A 22,475-nucleotide genomic window follows, 5' to 3' on the forward strand; every position below is an offset into this window, starting at 1 on the left:
ACGCACTCAACACATTTTATTTACGGTTATATGGCGTCAGACATATGGTTAAGGACCACACAGATTTTGAGAGGAAACCTGCTGTCGCCACTACATGGGCTACTCTTTCCGATTAGCAGCAAGGGATCTTTTATTTGCGCTTCCCACAGGCAAGATAGCACAAACCATGGCCTTTGTTGAACCAGTTATGGATCAATGGTCGGTGCAAGTGGTTTACACCTACCCATCGAGCCTTGCGGAGCACTCACTCAGGGTTTGGAGTTGGTATCTGGATTAAAAATCTCATGCCTCGACTGGGATCCGAACCCAATACCCACCAGCCTATAGACCGATGGCCTAACCACTACGCCACCGAGGCCGGTAAATCCCAACTGATTGCCAACACTATATCAGGGAGTGGGTGGGATGTAGCCCAGTGGTAAAACACTCGCTTGATGCACAGTCCGTCTAGGATTGATCCCTGTCGGTGGGTCCATTGGGCTATTTTTTGTTAAGCCAGTGCACCACGACTGGTATATCAAAGGATGTGGTATGCACGACCCTGTCTGTGGGATGGTGCATATAAAAGATCCCTTGCTGCTAATCGAAAAGAGTAGCCTATGAAGTGGCGACACCGGGTTTCCTTCCTCAATATCTGTGTGGTTCTTAACCATATAACTGTAAATAAAATGTGTTGAGTGTGTCGTTAAATAAAACATTTTCTTCCTTCCTTCTATATCAGTGCTGAGTTCAGCCAGACTGAGCAGAAAAACGTCCGCCAGACTGGTTTGTGTGCTTCACGGTAAACCAAATGGCCACGTCAGGAACCAATCAAATAGTTTGCGAAACGTTTGCTGGCCGAACTTGGGGCTGGTCACAGCTTAAAGAGGTCAAATATACCTAAAACAAATATCACACAAACACTCATCAAAATGACTGCTCTTTTATTTTTCAAATAAGATACGTCTTTTTACAGTGATAAATGCTTCGACTTCTGTCATACAGAAAACAAAAAACAAATCTTCTTTGTCGATCAATTTCACCTCACGTGAACAAAATCTGTCGAAAATGTTTGTACAATAATCTGAACGTAAGATGTCGGAGTATCATAGCACTCGCTGCAACCACTTTTTATCCACATTCAGAATCCAATAGTCTTAATCACTCAATGTTTTTATCTTTTCTCTTTTTTTTTTAAAAGGAAAAACAATTGTTTCTTATAAATTGCCACCAAATGCTTAAAATATGTATTAATTACTCTCTTTACCCTCATAATCTTTAAACAGTCAGGCTATAAGAGATCATCATATTTTAATATGTAACAACTATCAACCATTTCTTCATGATAAAAAACCCAACAGTTTTCAACTGCATAATAGTCATATGCACTAGCGATAAGAAGACCAAACATAAACAACAACGAACAGAACCTCGAAATCTTCCAATTATAAAAATGGATAACTGGACACTATGGTGGTTGTACACAATCCTCCATGAGATACAGTCGTCATGGAAACAAACAACTATTTCCCCGCGAGAATCACTGCTTGGCGGAGACGAAGTTCACCTGAAGCGTGGCAGTGATGATCACATGACTAAAACAACATACTCACAGAACTGTCGGAGTACGATGTCAGACGAGCAGTAGGTTTTTTGTGTTTTTTTTACTGAAATTAGAAAAAAAGAAAGAAAAGAATAATTTAATAGCATTTTCCCAAGAATTTTGGCAAGGCATGGTAAACAAACCACTTCTTGGGCATTTTCACCATTTTAATGGCACTTTTTTTTTTTTTTTTTATCAAAGACAAACAAAATTAATTTAAATAAATATAATTGTAATTAATATGCTTGCTTTAATAAATGAATGGCCAAATATATAATAGGGATATCTTATTAATTATTATTATCCACATGGTTCAACATAACCGGGTTAATAATAATCATATGAAGCACACGTGTAATAACAAACACACGTGTAATAACAAGTGTACTGATGTAATTTTGGATAGCGACGTCATAACATGATGTTGCTTCTCCAGTCCTAGCTCAAACTGCATGTGAAATATGATATCATTTCGTCGTCTCCTTCTAGTTGTGGTTGAAACATTCTGAGATGGCCCTTGTTATTCATAAAAAAATTACAATAATAATATGGATAATAAGTACTGATTTTACGAAACTCGTGTCAGGATTCATGAATTAGCCTCGCATTCGCTCGCGCAATACAAAAATCCTGATACTCGTTTCGTAAAATCAGTACGACACACAAGCTCAGATAATAATCTCTATGTAATACATTTTCTGAGTGTTTTATAAAGGCAATCTTAGAATTAATTATTGAAAAAGGCTTGTTTAATCTCAGGGCAACATGGTATTGATTAAGGCAAGATGGTCTAAACAACTGAGGCATGGTGCCACACCATGCTAAAACAAGCTAGGGGTAACATTATTTAAAGTTACAGACCCTAGTTTCAGCCCATAAAAACTGACACTAAGTGTAGTTAACCTACAAACCCTGTCACACATAGATATAAACTCAAACAAAGAGTCTGTGATGTTGAAACAGGGGAAATACTCTCTAAAATAGACTAAAGCTTGTCTCCATAACTGTCACTTCTTAGAGGCATGTGTGTGTTTAAAATGATGGAATCTGTTTGTATCGTGGTATATATCGTTTTTTTTTTTTATATGTGCTTGACAATTTGTATGTTTATTATTATTTATGTTCCTCTGATGCTACCGAATGGGGGCCATGAGAGTAAATAAAGTTCTGTTCTGTTCTGTGCTGTATTAGAAACACCAGGATGACCAGTAACCCCCAGACGTATTAAAATGAAAACAAATACACAGTAGTATTTAAAAACTATGGTCTGCCATTTTAATGACACCTCAGCACATTGTTTATTAAACAATGGCTAATTGGTGTTTAACATGAGATTGTTTCAACAGAAAGTGACCACAATAACATGAGATTGTTTCGACAGAAAGTGACCGAGGAAACCTGCTGCTGCCACACAGGGTACTCATACTGACAAAGCAGCAAGGGATCTTTTACATCCACTTTACCAGTTAGGACAGTTCACACCATGACCTTTGACATGCCACATGTGAGAAACTGCTTGAGATTATACAAATTATAAGTCCATTGAGGGCACCCCCCCCCCCCCCCCCCCCCACAAATATTATAACAAGCATTTCCTCTGATAGAAAAGCATATATAAAAAAGACAGGGTTTTATTTTAGTATCTTGCAGATCTTGCCTTGATATCTGTTAACAATTATGAAAGTAGTCCCACACCCACTAAACTTTAATAATACATCATCAGGGCTAGCTCTGGCAGTCGTCAAATTCGCCATTTGAGAAAAATTTCAAAATCAATTGGCTAATTTTATTTCAATATGGCGAAATAATTTTATGAAATAATTGATATTTTGTTTGAAAATAACTGGATTTTCTGCAATTTTTGAAGTTTAGTAGATAATTTGGCAAAATGTTTTGCTGACCCAGAGCCATCCCTGCATCATGATTTTAAAAATATTTTATCCTTTGATTTCTCTTATTGTAAACACTTACCATATATACACAGATTTGCAGCCAAACTGTCATTCACAGCAATTCACCGTCTTTTATTATATGGTTATTTAGCCACTTCATCATACCGAATGTTCTAACTCTCTTCTTCCCTAAATAAAAGATAAAAGAAATCACAGTACAAATATATTTGACTGGTATGTTAACCGTAACACTTGGCCCTGTACTCCTAAAACATTAAAGGGACATTCCTGAGGCTGCAATTTTTAAGATGTTATTGACTAACAGAGACTTTTTGTTGACTGTATTTACATATCAAATATATTTTTCTACATAAAATATTAGTTGCTGTATATTAAATGTGTTTCTGATCGTTCTAATATTTGTACTAGGTTAAATTTCATTTTATTTCCTAAAAAAGATTTTTTTTTATGAACAAAATTATTTGAAGACAAAATCCAGTTTGGGCTTCTTATAAATATTAAGACGACCAGAAACACATTCAATATACAGACACTGATATTCAAAACAAGACTTCAATGATTAACTTTCAAATTTTTATTTGTTTTTGCCAAGTTGCAGACAAATATTAGGAGATATAATTAAGTATATTTTCACTTCCACTAAAGGCTATTTCAATTTTATAAAAAGTATTCAAAATCCTGCATTAAAATTGGTTTTAGTCACAAGAATAAAGGACACTAGAATAGTGAGGATTTTTACCAACTGCAACTGTGTTATAATGCACCGAACATTATCACAAATGACATCAAGTACTAAATAATGATTCATCATTTTTTTTTAACGCGCTCACCTGATGCACTATCGATCTAGGATCGATTTCCGTCACTGGGCCCATTAGGCTATTTCTCGTTCCAGCCAGTTTTCCACAACTGATGTAACAAAGGCTGTAATATGTACTATCCTGTCTGTCAGATGGTGCATATAAAAGATCCCTTGCTGCACCACTAGGGCACACTGATTTATTAATCATCGGCTATTGGATGTCAAAAACATATGGTAATTTTGACACAGTCATAGAGAGGAAACCCGCTACATTTTTCATTAGTAGCAAGTGATTTTTTATATGCACCATCCCACAGACAGTATAGCACACACCACAGCCTTTAATATACCAGTCGTGGTGCACTGGCTGGAATGAGAAATAGCCCAATGGGCCGACTGACAAGGATTGATCCTAGACCGACCGCACATCAGGTGAGTGCTTTACCACTGGGCTACATCCCACCCCGTTCAGTCTTAAAAGAGCATGGTTAAAAGTGACCAATGAACCTGACGAAGTCAATTTCCACTCTGATATACCAGTCACAAAGCAATGATTGGAACAGGAAAAATCCACTGGATAGGTCATCCAAAGGAATTTATCCTATGGCTATTCACCCCTCTATTGAGCCCCCAATGTCTGAGGTGTTTTTTTATCCCACTGCCCCCTTTCCTTTTACTCCTTCCAATTCATCTCATTTCTTCCCGACCTGGCAACTCCTATCTTTCAACTTTTTCTGCTGTCCACCTCCACATCCCAGTCCTGGTCTCTCCAACCGCAACAGGTGCTTATCTCTTGTGGCTATCCGTGCCACACACCTGTAATTCCCCATCAGCTTTTAGCTGTCGGCTTTGTCTGACCACTTCGGAGAGTGTTCAATAGTTACTTCTGGCATTGTTAAGAGGCACTTGTAACTACCTAATATGCTCCCCTACTACCGGCGGTCGTTAGTTACATCCTATTCTTATGTAAAGGAGGGAATGTTTTATTCAACAACACACTCAGCACATTTTTACTTATTGTTATATCGTGTCTGTCAATTAATTATGGCCAACAAATAATAAGAAAGGAAACCCACTGCCACCATGGGATCCTCTTTCGATCTTTTACATGTACAAACACCATCTCACAGACAGGATAGTACATACCACAGCCTTTGTTAAACCATTTGTCGAGCACTGGCTGGAACAAAAGAAATAGCATAAGGCAAGACCTTTACTAGTGAGCTTATGTTCCACCCTAACCCACCACCCCCCCCCAAAAAAAAAGAAGTAAAGAGGCACACAGGCAGTGTATTCAACTTACCAAATATTTTCTGAAGTTGAGTATCACAGATCATGTATTGTTTATTCTTCGGGTCCTGGGAAAAGACAAAAAAGGATTCATTAACTATATTTAGTTAGTAGTGAAGCAAGTATAACAGTGCAAAGGCATCACAGCTAAAATGAGTACATTATAGTGTTGGGAATCAGTTGGCATTTCATCATCGATCATTAGTTTTAACCGGTTAAAGGGACAGACCCTAGCTTCAACCCGTGAAAATTAACACCAAGTTTAGTTAATCTGGATTTGGATAAAGTTACAATTCAGTGAAACACGAGTCTGTGACTTCGAAATCGTGAAATACCCTCTAAAAACAGACTTGATGCTGATCACTTAACAAGTGTCCTTAATGTTTTTGTAATAATATATATATATTTAGTGTGAAGAAGGTGTATATATATAGTGTTATTAAACACTAATATATATTGTTCTATAGGCTGGCAGACTAGTAGAAATTCTGGCTGGCTAGAAAATTTGAGTTAATTCTGATACTTCGGGCTAGTGAAATATTTTTCATTTCTGCACCCCTGAAATTGTTTTTAATTATATGGATCAAGCACCTATTGTATGGTCTGCCAGGATCTAGACTCTACAAATGACTAATTTTACCTTTAATACACTTTTTAACGTCTTTTTTTCTTCATGTACACATAGAAACAAACACCAATCCCAACATATTTACTTCAATTCCAAGGGACATAACTTGATAATAAAAAGTACCAAGTTTATCATTCTATTTTTTTTTTTCTTTAACACCACAGGATCACATTGATTAATTAATCATCGGCTATTGGATGTCAAACATTTGGTAATTCTGACACCTAGACATCAGAGGAAACTTTCTACATTTTTCCTAATACAGCAAGGGATCTTTTAAATGCACCTTTCTTGCACCTTTTTATAGTGAAAAAAACCCAATCAGGTGAATGGATCCATAAAGTGGTTCGATCCTGCAATGCAAGCACCTCAAGCGAGCACTCAACCGACTGAGCTAAATCCCAACCTCATTCTAATTATTATCCCAGCTATTTAGATCTCTTCTTAAAAGTTAAAAAAAAAAGAAGTCTTTTTGTTTAATGACACCACTGGAGGGCATTGATTAATCAATCATCGGCTATTAGATGTCAAACATTGGGTAATTCCGACATGTAGTCATCAGAGGAAACTCTCTATAGTTTTCCTAATGCAGCAAGGGATCTTTTGTATGCACCATCCCACAGACAGGATAGCACACCATGGCCTTTGATATACCAGTCGTGGTGCACTGGCTGGAATAAGAAATAGCCCAATGGGCCCACCAACGGGAATCGATCCCAAACCGACCGCGCATCACGTGAGGGCTTTACCACTGGGCTACGTCCTGCCCCGTTCATAAAAGAGATGTTTTAATATTTCAGTACGTTTGATGGTATATGCCTGGAAACTGTGGACGTACCATCAATTCTCTTTCTTTAACAACTGCCCACATTCTTTTAACAATTTCATGCCTAGCCATCTGAAAAAATATAAATGAAAAATAAATAGGATTTCATTCTGATTAAAAAAAAGCAAGCAAAATAACACAGATCAAAGGTCAGGTTAATGTATGAAAAGAAAAAAAATATCAGAAAGAAATTCTATTAATTAAATGTGTAATCAACTGGTTTGGTTAGTCTGGTACATTAATATATTTGTAAACAAAGTTATAATTATAAAAAAAATTCTGACATGCTTAAAGATAACAACCACTGATACAAATACATGTATGACCCAAATTTCTCTGATCCAGGACTTTGTGAGAAACAGAACTAAAAAAACAACATCATAACATAGAAGTAAACACAAAGACTAATGCCTTCTGAAAATTAACAGCAAAATCTTGCATTCTGATTTTGTCAATGTGTTTCGTGCTGGGGTGTCATTAAACATTCATTCATTCATTTGTCCAGGTAAGAAATGTTTGATGCAATGAGGCATTCAACACATTTTATTTCTAGTTATATGGTGTCCAGTGTTCGAGATTAAAAATTTTGGGCAGTATCCCAGTTGGATACTAACATTTCAAAATCTGGTATCCCACCTGAGAATTTAGTATTCCACTTAAATATAATTCATAAATAACATTGTAACAAATTTGGGCAACACTGTTCTCGTTTCCAGTCTATTGCAACGCCGCAATCGCGGAATTTGTGAAATTTGCAATCAAACGGAATCTATTTTTGAATAATATTAACATAAATTAATATTTAGCAGTAATTTATAAGTGTTTCTGACATTATTAATGATAAACCTATCTAGATCAATTTTCTGCAGATGTGAAATCAATATCTCAAATAAAATTTGAAGGGAGGAAACATCCAACAAAAACAATAGCGACTTAGCGGTTCCCAGTCTATTGCTACACCGCTATTGCTCCAGTGTAGCATTAGACTGGGTACGAGTTGGGTGAGATATTGTTACGGCATAGCATTAGACTGGGTATGAGCTCAAAAATACTGTTACTTAACTTCACCAGTAAATGACGACTTTCATTGTTTAACGATAAATAAAAACGCAGGATTAAAAAAAAACCCAACCCATTATATGGTATCTCGGTGGGATACTGGGTTCTTGAAGTCTGGTATCCAAAATTAATATATGGTATCCCCGGGATATCGTTAATCTCGAACACTAGTGTCAGACATATGGTTACAGATTACACAGATATTGAGAGAGAAAACCCGCTGTTGCCACTTCATGAGCTACTTTTTTAGATTAGCATCAAGGGATCTTTTATATGCACCATCCTACAGACAGGATAGTACATACCACGGCCTTTGTTACATCAGTCGTGGTGCACTAGCTGAAACGAGAAATACCCCAATGGGGCCAGACGGGGATTGATCCTAGACTGACCGCACATCGAGCGAACGCTGTACCACTGGGCTATGTCCCGACCCCTTTATCTTAGGAGTACTGTCAGAATGCTTGGTATTTGTGATAAGATACGGAATGCTTGGTATTTGTGATAAGATACGGAATGCTTGGTATTTGTGATAAGATACGGAATGCTTGGTATCTGTGATAAGATACGGAATGCTTGGTATCTGTGATAAGATACGGAATGCTTGGTATCTGTGATAAGATACGGAATGCTTGGTATCTGTGATAAGATACGGAATGCTTGGTATCTGTGATAAGATACGGAATGCTTGGTATCTGTGATAAGATACGGAATGCTTGGTATCTGTGATAAGATACGGAATGCTTGCTATCTGTGATAAGATACGGAATGCTTGCTATCTGTGAAAAGATACGGAATGCTTGCTATCTGTGAAAAGATACGGAATGCTTGCTATCTGTGATAAGATACGGAATGCTTGCTATCTGTGATAAGATACGGAATGCTTGGTATCTGTGATAAGATACGGAATGCTTGCTATCTGTGATAAGATACGGAATGCTTGGTATCTGTGATAAGATACGGAATGCTTGGTATCTGTGATAAGATACGGAATGCTTGGTATCTGTGATAAGATACGGAATGCTTGGTATCTGTGATAAGATACGGAATGCTTGGTATCTGTGATAAGATACGGAATGCTTGGTATCTGTGATAAGATACGGAATGCTTGGTATCTGTGATAAGATACGGAATGCTTGGTATCTGTGATAAGATACGGAATGCTTGCTATCTGTGATAAGATACGGAATGCTTGGTATCTGTGATAAGATACGGAATGCTTGCTATCTGTGATAAGATACGGAATGCTTGCTATCTGTGATAAGATACGGAATGCTTGCTATCTGTGATAAGATACGGAATGCTTGCTATCTGTGATAAGATACGGAATGCTTGCTATCTGTGATAAGATACAGAATGCTTGCTATCTGTGATAAGATACAGAATGCTTGGTATCTGTGATAAGATACAGAATGCTTGCTATCTGTGATAAGATACAGAATGCTTGTTATCTGTGATAAGATACAGAATGCTTGCTATTTGTGATAAGATACCTGTTCAGCTCCTAACACTTCTGCTAATTCCGGAGACAAGCGGCATGGTTTGGAATAAGTACTCGATCCGCCTGGAAAACAAAAAAACAAAAAACATTATTACCATATACAGTCAGACCTCCTTACAGTCAGACTTTGTCATTATGGAATTACACCATCCAACCAAAAGACTTTGTCATTATGGAATTACACCATCCAACCAAAAGACTTTGTCATTATGGAATTACACCATCCAACCAAAAGACTTTGTCATTATGGAATTACACCATCCAACCAAAAGACTTTGTCATTATGGAATTACACCATCCAACCAAAAGACTTTGTCATTATGGAATTACACCATCCAACCAAAAGACTTTGTCATTATGGAAGTACACCATCCAACCAAAAGACTTTGTCATTATGGAATTACACCATCCAACCAAAAGCAGGGCTAGCTCTGGCACTCACCTAATTCGCCAATTGCGAATTCTGATAACAAATGGCAAACTTTATTTTAACTTGGCGAAAGAATTTCAAGTATTAATTGATATTTTGTTACAAAATAACTGGGTTTCTGTAAGTTTAGTAGATAATTTGGCAAAATAATTTCAATTATTAATTGATATTTTGTTACAAAATAACTGGGTATCTATAAAAGTTGTTAGTTTAATATATAATTTGGCGAATTTCTGCGGATCCAGAGCTAGCCCTGTAAAAACACATGTGCATTTAACATAAAGTCGACCGGCCTCGGTGGCATCGTGGTTAGGCCATCGGTCTACAGGCTGGTAGGTACTGGGTTCGGATCCCAGTCGAGGCATGGGATTTTTAATCCAGATACTGACTCCAAACTCTGAGTGAGTGCTCCACAAGGCTCAATGGGTAGGTGTAAACCACTTGCACCAACCAGTGATCCATAACTGGTTCAACAAATTCCATGGTTTGTGCTATCCTGCCTGTGGGAAGCGCAAATAAAAGATCCCTTGCTGCCTGTCGTAAAAGAGTAGCCTATGTGGCGACAGCGGGTTTCCTCTAAAAAAACAGTGTCAGAATGACCATATGTTTGACGTCCAATAGCCGATGATAAGATAAAAAATCAATGTGCTCTAGTGGCGTCATTAAATAAAACAAACTTTACTTTACTTTTAACATAAAGTCTGTTCTTTACACTGGAATCCACAGTTTCTGACATTATGAGAAGAAATAAGGAAAACAAATGTGCATTGAAAGATTTCTTAACAACGACAATACAGAATCAAACACATTTACACCCTGGAATAACAAGAACATTATAAAATTTCACTTCTAAGTCCATAAAACTAATAACAACTTCATGCATATATCACACAGGCATGTGACTTAAACATTTCTAAAAAAGCTGAAAATTATACATGCATGCCAAAGGCACGTAACCGAGTGCAGAATGCAAGGAAAATGACTGAAAGGGAAAAAAATCTAAAAAGCGGGATTCCACCAATTAGCGGAAGGGTTCTTACACTTAAAAAAATATAAAATTCAAGAACATTTCCAGGACCTTGTAAAAGTTCCCCAGGACATTAAATGTTCAATCAATGAATGTTTTTATAACAAATTATTGTAGACAGGTTATGAGGACAACATAATTAAAGATGCAAAAAAAAAAAAAAATAAACCACTGAATTTTTGGCCTAAATTTCCAAGACACAATAAAATTTAGTTTTTTTCAGGACATTCCAGGCCTAGATTTTAAAATCACAAAATTCATGGACATTTCAAGATTTCCATGATATGCAAGAAGCCTGTCACTGGTTCGAATCAACAATATAATGAGATTTAATCCATTTTGGGATAACCACTAGGTATGTAATTTTTCATAGTACGATACATGTATAATATATTGTGATTTTTCATAGTATGATACATGTATAATACATTGTGATTTTTCATAGTATGATACATGTATAATACAATGTGATTTTTCATAGTATAATACATGTATAATACATTGTGATTTTTCATAGCATAATACATAGTAATTTTTCATAGTATAATACATGTATAATACATAGTTACCTCAATTTTGGACTTTTTAGCTTTTGTAAAAATATTCTACAATTATGGACTTCATACCCACCTTTCTTTTTCTTCTCATTATCATCTTTCTTTTTCTTTGGGGGCTAAAGTAAAAATAAATAAATAAATATGTACTTGGAATAAAAGCCCCCACCCCCATTTTGTATTGGCTAATTTTATTTTTATTTGGTTTTATGTTCTAAAATATTAAATTAACAATAACATTTAACCTCCTCCATTTTGAAATAAGAGTACTGTTGATGTACATGATGCATCCATGAAAAGTAGGTCGCAGTGACCTAGTTATGGTACACAACACACCACCATCCCAAGTTGTACTTGCATGCAAGGTTTGATGATTCTGTATGAATTAATAAGGAAGATATGGCCCGGAACAGGTCACACTGACCTAGTTATGGTAGGTGACACATCGCCAACCCAAGTTTAGTTGTATGTAAGGTTTGATGATCATATAGGAATTGATAAGAAAGCTACGATCCAAAGACAAAGTTTATGGATGGACAGACAGACAGGCAAAAATATTTTAAGAATATCAATAATATTTTATTATGGTCTAAATAAGTAAACATAACTAGAAATAAACTCATGTTTTAAAGTAATTTTATAAATCTTAAACTGAACTGTCATACATGTTGCTGTACTAAGCACAAGACAAACAGAAGTTTATGTAGAAAGATTCTTACCGGAGGTTTCTTGGTTCCCTTCCTGCGTGGTCTCCCCCCACCGATATCTTCCTCCTCTTGCAGCTGCCTGGCAAGTTCGGCATCATCCTGAATAACACAGAAAAAACTGCTAATGTACAAAGGAAGGGAATAGTTTATGTTTAAATAAGGGGTGGGGAGGATTTAACTTTTGTTTAAATGTTTCTAAAATACAGATAAAACATTTGCAAGTTTAAAAGAAAAAAAAGGAAAGTGATACAGGCCTAAACAAATATGACTTACTTCACAAACTTTCCAAGTGTTTTAGTACTGGCTGTAACACTTGTTGATTTTGTAATCAGGGGCCTAATTCACAAAGGTCTCTTAGGCTCTGCTACACAACAAAGCATCCTTCTTGCAAGTCTCTTAGCATTGCACTTTAAGGGTGAGAGGTGGTAGTATTTATATCCGTGGCGTTTATGTATATTGATACGTTGCAGGTAGGAGTTTTAGCCACATATGTTACTATTGTTGTCTATGGGAGTTCATTTGGTAGTATACACCATATAATAAGGGATCTACAGAATAATGTCATGCCTATCGATGAGCATTAAGATTGATGTAACATTGTGTGTGTTTCAGAAAGAAGTGGATGGGTACACTAACAGATCGATGCAGTGCTTGAACTTGATAACTGTTTTACATGCGGCAAGTTTGTCATGTTTTTGTCATACCTAGTCAAATTGCTCACCTATAGTAATTTTAACCTAACAACTTTTGCAACAATTAAAAAAATATATATTATCACTTCAACTAATGAATTTTTTTTTAACCAGTTACAAACATTGGTAATTCATATCACAGCTTCTGCAAATGATGTTGTTACGTTTGATGCTTGCAACACCTCATGAAGCAAAAACCCCGAGATGTGTGAATGAAGCTTTTACCCCTGTATAGCTAATGATACTGCACATCTGGGCCCGGTAACACGAAGCATTCATAACACTTACGTCAGATGTACACCAGATATTATGTATGGTGTACGTCTTGACATCATAAGCGTTACGAGTGCTGTATGTTACCGGGCCCTGACCACCAGTTTCAATTAAACACTACGGCTCAGTGTGCCAGTACTAACTAGATCCCTTTCAACAATGAATACCTAGTGCATGAGGATTAAATACCTTTGAAGCTTTTGGAGAATCAGTGACTTTTTTCTTTTTACGTTGTGGTTCTTTCTGAAATAAAGACCAAAAAAATACATACATTATTTCTATGCAGAAAACAATACATCTAACACAAGGAAAATATCTTTTGTTATACAGATAATCAGGACTTCTAGATTATGGTAGTGATATTCAATGTTGGGCTAGTAAATAACTACTATTGCCATGCCCGACAGCTAGTGGAAATATTCTGTCAAATGTTGCAGCTAAGTCTATTTTGTAAATATGAATGTACCGCCCTGTCACGGGGATCCTATAATACCCGTAACTGAATAAAACATGATTATCCAAATATCTCTTCTAACTATATCTATTAGATCTCTCTGTATCGGGCAGTCTAATACCCAAGTGGCTCGGCTCTAGGTATAATCAGAGATAAGATCTTATATAAAAATATAAATATAGCACGTTTAGTTCACAAAAAAACACAACAAAACACAATACACTTTGGAATCTGTATTAACACTACGCTGACAAATGTACTTGCCGCAGTAGTTAATTAACAACAACAATGTAATAACAACCCAGAGCTAATGACTTAATTAGTTAATCACTAGGTGTCTAGTTTACACAATATTCTAATCACTTCACGGTGATACAATCCACACACGTGATCATTGAGAAACGCTGCCAGGGGAACTTAATTAATAAAGGAATTACAACTCTATTCCTAACTGGTTAATTTTTAATTAACCCTAAAATACTCATTCAGTAACCTTGTAATACAGAATTAATACCGGTACATATCACAATAAAGACATTAACCTACAGTTTACCTAGGTCATCTAGGATGACCGGCTAAGCTTTATCTTACCAAATACTCGTATAAAATATTACAACAGTGAAGCCTATAATTTACTTCGTCAGATTACCGGAGACACTGTCTAAAGAATATTGGTATAATACAGTATTAAAATATTTAAAGTCACATCGATCACATCAAGGTTATACAACAGAGCAGAAAAATATATTTACCACGTCAGGACTGAACTTATATAGATCGTTCAGTGGACGACGTCCGTTCCCCTGGATACTTCCAATGTTTCTCCCCGATATATCTAAAATCCTATCTATTTATTCAAAAATCTCAGAGACAGCGAATATCGCCTGGAGGCACAACACGGTACCTCACCTATCATGTGATAGTTCCACAACTCCCAGGGATGGTATTTCTACTTAGATGGCCAGACTTACTGTCACCTAGTTCGCCAGAATCCACGGTCGTAAAACCGCACTACCGGAGGTATTACGTAACTACTGGCCACATGGCCTCCACACCTGGTCTGGGTGTGTATTAGGGGGTATGGTCGCGCGGGGGTATTACGTAACCAAGCTGCACACGGCCCTCTAAAACAATTAACATCGCCATAGGCGAAAAGATAAGAGCATGTTCCGTCACACGCCCCCACCTCCACACGCCAATGTTAGTGCTTTTAAGATCCATCTGTCTTTTTAGGTGACATATTCGATCATTACTATTATTTAGTAAAATTGTATTTTTAAACCTCTATCTCCCTCTTTAGGTGACATATCCGATTATTACTATTTAGTAAAATTGTATTAACTTAAAGTAAAATTGGGCTAGAGAAATTTTAATCATGACTAGTAAATTTTAAAAACCACTGATCCCATAGCTAGTGGATTTTATAAAAATTCTAGAAGCCCTGATAGAATACTACATGTATGTGAACAGAATCTGAGGAATCGTACCTAATATTAGTCTAGCAGAGTAAGTAATAAAAGAAAGAAATGTGTTAATTCAACGACGCACTCAACACATTTTATTTATGGTTATATGGCATCACACATATGGTTAAGGACCACACAGATATAGATAAAGGAAACCTGCTGTCGCCACTTAATGGGCTACTCTTTTCAATTAGCAGCAAGGGATCTTTTATATGCACCACCCCACAGACAGGATAGTACATACCACGACCTTTGTTACACCAGTTGTGGTGCACTGGCTGGAACGAGAAATAGTCCAATGGGTCCACCGATGGGGATCGATCCTACACAGAACGCACATCAAGCGAGCGCTTTATTACTGGGCTAGGTCCCAGCCCAAGTAAGTAATAAAACCCTGTTGTTAACACCATCACAAACTACATCAATATATAGAGGCTATTTCATGGGGGTTTTCGAATACGATGTTTATGTCAACGAATTGCAAAGCAATGAGTGAAAATATGGTTTTCACACATCACTCGTTGACATAAACATCGTATTCGGAAAAATACCATGAAATGGTCTATTTATTATATACATATTTCCTAATTTTTGACAATATCTTTTGCTTTTTGGTAGTATCTTTCACTTATCCTATCGAAAATACGTAACGTCATGATATATTTCTTCCTATGGAACTTTGCCAAAAAATTTACTTTATCATAGACTTTTAAAAAGAAATTTGATTAAATTGTATCTTTATTAACATTTATTTGACAATACTGCAGTGCAAATATACCTGACAAAGTGATCCTCTAAAAACTCCCACCAAAACAAAACGAGTTGAATGCCGTTAAATTCTTACACTTACGCTCGATGACACTACAATGTGTCATCATTATTGAGCTTCGTATTCAATTTGTTTTAGATATTTTATCGTAATTGCACTTCGTATCCCTTTTTATAGGTACAGTTTTTTAAATTACGTTTTTTATTTTTCAAATACGATCACATGCATTGGTAATCATCAAATTTAAATACGAAGAACCGAGACGAAGGGAGATAATTTAATCATGCACTTTTACAAAAAAGTAAATACGACTTCTATATTTTTACTGTAGCTAAAATACAGTGAAAATATGACTTTTCACCAGATATGACTTTTATGATTTCCGTAGATCTATATATTTCATTGCTATGTATATAATAAGTACATTTATTGCACACGGCGCGCAGTGGTAAAGCGATTGCCTGATGTGCACTAAATTGGGTCAAATATTGATCCCCGGGTATGGCGCTATGGAACTGAATGCAACCAGTTAACAGAGGTATGGTGGATCTCTGCCTGAAAGAAATTGGCTTAAGTTTTGGATTAGGGTTAAGAAAATCATACAGTAATGATAAGAGTCATTAATTTTGTCAAAAGGTTAACTTAAAAAAATAAAACCTGCAAAAAATTTGGGTATGGCGCCATACCCGTTTTACCCTCTGGCAGAAACCCTGTCAGTGGACCCACTGAGCTATTTCCTGTTCCAACCAGTGATCCACAACTGGTAACAAAAAAGTTTGTTTTGTTTAACAACACCACTAGAGCACACCGATTTATCAATTATCATGAACTTTGACATATAGTCTTAGAGAGGAAACCCACTATATTTTTCCATTGTATGTACTATCCTATCTGTGGGATGCTGCATATAAAAGATCACTGGCTACTAATTAGTAAGAGTAGCCCACTGCATGGAGGTAGCAGGTTTCCTCTCTCATTATTTGTGTAATCCATAACTATATGTCGGACATCATATAACCATCATTAAAAATGTGTTGAGTGCAACATTAAACAAAACATTCCTTCCTTCCTGTCACATATTGCATATCTTCAGTCATAAATGAGTCATTTGGTGTTATAATGATGTCAAACTTGGAAGTTTAAGCTGAAATTTCAACGAAAGTCACCTCATCTTCCGATAATGAGACATCCGATCCTGAGCTCTGGTGATCTGAATCCTCACTGCGGCTGCCATTTCGAACGGGTTCTTTTTTACCATTTGTTTTATTGTTTGATGTTTGCTTTCTTTTTGCAGGTGATGACTCCATGCTGGTGTCAGTTGCATCCTCCTGTTGACTAGATTCTGTGATACATTTCATAACAAGCTTGTCAATTTCTTCCTTCCTGAAATACATTTTGTTTAAATAAGCAATTATAATTTTTAAAAGTGCAGTTCCTTTTAAGACTTAACAACCTACAAAAATGAGAACCCCCCTCCCTCCCCCACACACACCAAAAAAAACCCACACATTTATTTTCATATTCAAGCCAATATTAATTAGCCTCATAGAATGAGATGCCACTAACATTATCTAATTCAATAAATTACGAAGTCTCATTGCAGTCTTAGAACAATGACATATAATGGGTTGCACTAGTAGATTTTAAATCCCAGTTGTTACTTTAACACCAGGGAGTCTGAAATTATTATTTAGGGCTTTAGATTGCACTAACATTGATGGGACTGGGAGGCATACCTACCGACTTGTGTGAATGTTGTGAATGAATTGTACCTACTACCAAAAATTATCATATGCAAAGCACTATGCTTTTTTAAACTACACTCATACTATAAGGGAAATCCCCTTCAAATTAGATAGCTAGAATAACTAATAACCACCCACCTCCTTGCATTCACTATGCAATTCAGGGAGAGGGGGGGATGGGTGGCTTTGATCAGCCGTTGGAAACATAGAGTAAGGACTCAATACAGTAGGAACAACCATAACATAAAATATAGGCAAACACAAACATTCTCAACATACCAAAGGGTGCATTGACTAATGATAACAATGCACCCGTCCATACATAAAACCAAAATAATGGCCCAGCACGTACTCCAATAAGGAGTCGGACAAAAGAAACCGGCTCCGAGTACACCACTGCACTTCACCCAGAAGGGACTGGACAAAAGAATACCAGCCCCTTCCCCCAAACCCAAAATATAACTTTCCTTGGCGCTGGCAGGACCTTGGGCAAAACGGACGAACCTACTCCACCTCCACGGCAACAGCATCCAACATCAAGCTCTCCATCAACGGCTCTACCTCGTCCAACATACACAATTGCTTGAGTCTCCCCTGGGTTGTCATGCCACAATCAGAAGAGATATGGCCCTTTCTAAGGGCCCTATGGGCAACCTAGGGAGACACCCTCCAGCACCAAGACGGTCATAATAAAGAGCCACTTTCGGAATACTAAAAGCAAAACCTATTGGCTCTCTTCACTATTTCAATTAGAACGACCATCAAAATTGCGCCAAATTTCCTTCATGTAAAACGCGCACCTCTTCCTCTTTGGCATAATCCTACAGGACTTTCAAAATTCCATAGCACCAAATACCCCCCACCTGTCACCAACATTGGACTGCTGGTGCTCCCTTGCACTTGTCAGTGCAGGCGTTCCCTCTCTACAACCCTCCCCCAACTCTTTCCTGTCCTGGACAGAGGGAACCGGCCTAGGCCGGTCCCTGTGACCAAGATAGGCATGTGCTACAACAGCTTACTCTGAATGTGCACGTAAATCTCTTTCTCGTTCGTTCGTACTAACATTATTGAGGTGATAAATGTAGTGCACAAAATAGGGCTAGCTTTAGGTGAGCAAAACATTTCACCAGATTGTCTATTAAACTTCACAAATTGCAGAAATCAACAGATATTTTCTTTAAAATGTCAATTCCTTTAAAAATTCACAATTGGCAAATTTGGTGAGTACCAGAGACAATATAATTAAAATTAGCTCCATAATTACATGTGGATCTAACACCAGCCAGTTGGAGCTCATGTCCACCAATCAAAACCTTACTTGCAGAATCCTGCCAGTGATTTAAAAATAATTTGAAAACATTCCGAATTATCCTGAGGGTATACGACATGTTTCATGTGAATTAAGAATGCCTTAAAACATGTTTTATTTTATAAAATAAATAATTTGTAATGTAAAACTGAAGACTGATTTAGTTGGTTTTTTTTTTATAAATAAATAAATAATTTTTAATGTAAAATTGAAGACTGATAACCCACCCAGTACGTATTGGTATGGTTCGCTGTACTGCAGCCACTAAAATAGACTCGCCCGATATTTTTAGAATTTGTATGCTCCCAAATAACATTATAAAAGGCGAAGTGTGATTGGTCAATATTTAAATTATTATTTACAGATGAAATGTTACCTGGACATTGGGGACTACGCAGTGTTGTTAGTTTTAAATCACTGGCATGATTCTGCAAGTAAGGTTTTGATTGGTGGACATGAGCTCCAACTGGCTGGTGTTAGATCCATGTGTAATAGTGGAGCTAATTTTAATTAGATTGTGCCAGAGCTAGCCCTGCCAAAATTATAAACAAGCCCAAACTGAGTACAAATATGCTAACCTCAAAACCACTGAAATCTTTAGTTGTCATTAGATGGAAATAACTTGAAAAGCATTTCTGAATATAGATCTGCAACATCTTTACCAGCTGTTAACACTAACAAGATCGCAGAGTTCTCGGAACTGACAAAAGACATGTTGTGCCCACGTTAGTGAGATCTAAAGCCTTGTTATTAGAACCCTATATGGGCCTCTATGAACAAGGACATTTATCACGTGGCTTTCATCCACAATGGCATGCACATGTAAACAAACAAGGGCGTTTTCTTACATTTTCGAGGCGGTGGGGCGCTTCATTAAAATAAATAAATACAGTGACAAACAACAAATATATGCGAGAAAAAAGTACCTTTCCGTAAAGTCGACATCAAATTCTTCTTCGAGTTTCCGTCGTACTTTTTTCGCTGATAATGTGTCGAGATCGGCTCCTTTCAATATTTCTAAAAACAGAAAAGTAAACACAGGATAAACGTATTTTACCTTGAAACGTGTCCATAGGTTACCTTCCTCTCTACTGCTTGGAGAAACCAAAACGACAACATCATGAAAACTAAACGTACGTTGTATACTTTCTCTCAGTTCAACCGTCTTCACATTGTTCGCCATGTTGTTAGTGTTTAACTAAGGAAAGATTACTCTAAATTACTATTTAAGTAAAGCGCGATGAATGTAGCTCAACAAAAACTTACCACCATAGATCTGTTTCAGTAACTTTAATATAACCGATTGATAAGCGCCCACCACCCTATGTATCTCTGTCTGTCTGTCTGTGTTTCTGTCTCTGTCTCTGTGACTCTGTCTCTCTCTGTTTCTCTGTCTGTCTGTGTCTGTCTGTCTCTCTCTCTCTCTCTCTCTCTCTCTCTCTCTCTCTCTCTCTCTCTCTCTCTCTCTCTCTCTCTCTCTCTCTCTCCACCAAACCCCTTCCAAAACAAAATAAATAAATAAATAAAATTTAAAAAATCATGTAACTGATTAGTTGTTAAAGTGTAATTTGTTATATACAGAGAATACTACACGAGCGGCCGTGAGAACACCATGCATTATTTTTGATAACATATAGTTGTTTACACACGTACGTGTGTTAACAATTTCAAGACATACAACTGGCTGCTCCTAGGGGATGATCGGGTCACCAATGTCATACGTCTAATACCACCCCCCCCCCAGCACGGTGGAAATCGATTACACTGTGGTGTATAGTTAACCTGGCAATTATGGGTCTTTGACGCGTATGTCAGCTACAAGTGCAAATGGTTGTAAATATATTTTAGTCAATAAAAATGTTAAAATTTGCTTAAAATTAGTTTTTTGAGGATATGTAAGAAATAGAATAATACATTCGTGTCCGTTAGATGTCATTTATCTCACAACTCGTTGTTTAAAAACGTATCAAACTCGCTTTCACTCGTTAGATACATATATTTAAAACAACTCATTGTGAGATAAATGAAATGGTATCTCTATATCTAACGTATCTATATTATTATTATTATTATTATTATTATTATTATTATTATTATTATTATTATTATTATTATTATCATCATGGGTGAACCAGTTTCGGTGAGCATAAGCATTCGGTTCTAATATTTATATGTATATCTATATATCAGTATTTATAAACAGTTGTTATTCAAATAGCTACCTTTTTATTAGTATTTCTACGCTTCAAATGAGCACTAAACTAGCCGCTAAGTAGCTAAGTTTATCGCACGTGCGTTAAAAACTGTAGCATGCATCAACAGTAAATATAGTTAACTACGTAACCTGTTTCGGTGAGTGAAACGTTTTAATTAGTGGTATAGCTTACAACAAAAACTTTCCAATACAAATCTTTTCAGTGTTTTATCAAAATATATATGTTATTCAACAAAACATGTACTTGTAATAATTTATAAAAAAATATTTAAAATATTTTAAGGCAAATTACAAAATGGAGATCTCGAGAACCAATGTTAACAGACAATATTTTAGGAAAACGAATATAACAATTCTGATGTCTTGCAACCGTGTTATAAGTTGATCAAATGAATGATTATAATAGTAACATTGTTTGGTTACAAATATAAGCTACATTATGAGTTTTAATAAATATACAAACAGATATCCAGAAAGAGATTTGAGTTAAAACATATGAGGACAATATATTTTTGTCAGGTATCTATAAAGAGAGTTTTACCAGCAGACGCCGTGACGGTCATGTGACTTCAATAACAAAATAGCAGTACAGCTGAGAACAGACAAAACTAGTTTAAAAAAATAAAATAATAATCATTAAGTTTTCTTTCAAATAAGTCTTTAAAAATCGTCGGAAAAAGGTATTAAAACTACATTCCCTGGAATATTTTTTTATTATTTAAGCATATAGAACAGAAAATCCAATTACGTTTGGTGCATATATGACGCCGCACTCCGCATTGGTTTCACTACGCTGGCTTATCCAGGTCAAAAACAAAGCCATGATTTTGAAAGTGAAACACTTTTGACGGGCTCATACCGATCTCGGTTTTCATTGGCTTATCACAAGTATAGAATTCCCCAACAAGAGATCACGTGAGATTTCGCAATTTTGGAACAAATTTAACTGTCTTGATTGAGGGGTCGTCTCATATCGCCAAAACATATTTATATTCCATAGAGGTATGGTACAACGCATTTCCAGGGTCGGTGAGTGGGGGATTTGCCTTGAAATTTTGACAGTGGCCAGCTGATGGCATACGCGTTACATATAAGGGGGTGTTACTAATTACGTAACGCTCTAGGGCTAGAGTAAGAGGATACTGTGTTCGATTTACGTAACATTTTTCAAGACTATATGTTATTTTTATTCATTACTTAGACCTAAAAAGGTGTTTTTTTTGAAATGCGCGG

The 22,475-nt window shown here is 36.5% G+C and overlaps 1 protein-coding gene across 2 annotated transcripts; it reads right to left on the minus strand.

Annotated features, from left to right (window-relative positions):
- Nucleotides 1-908: 908 nt before the first annotated feature.
- LOC121384306 (upstream activation factor subunit spp27-like) lies at nt 909-20,235 on the minus strand. 2 transcript variants are annotated; one of them, XM_041514628.1, is made up of 11 exons: nt 20,165-20,235; nt 19,954-20,044; nt 17,140-17,356; nt 13,474-13,527; nt 12,332-12,418; nt 11,689-11,731; nt 9,594-9,664; nt 7,054-7,113; nt 5,601-5,655; nt 3,554-3,663; nt 909-1,646 (listed from the first exon to the last, which is right to left on the minus strand). In XM_041514628.1, exons 1-10 carry the CDS (start codon nt 20,208-20,210, stop codon nt 3,587-3,589), a joined length of 801 nt encoding a protein of 266 aa, XP_041370562.1. In that variant the 5' UTR covers nt 20,211-20,235; the 3' UTR covers nt 909-1,646; nt 3,554-3,586. The 2 variants fall into 2 exon arrangements, with proteins under 2 accessions (XP_041370562.1, XP_041370563.1); XM_041514629.1 differs by lacking the exon at nt 7,054-7,113.
- Nucleotides 20,236-22,475: the final 2,240 nt, after the last annotated feature.

This window comes from Gigantopelta aegis, chromosome 10 (genome assembly GCF_016097555.1).
Source record: "Gigantopelta aegis isolate Gae_Host chromosome 10, Gae_host_genome, whole genome shotgun sequence".
NCBI classification, from domain to species: Eukaryota; Metazoa; Mollusca; class Gastropoda; order Neomphalida; family Peltospiridae; genus Gigantopelta; species Gigantopelta aegis.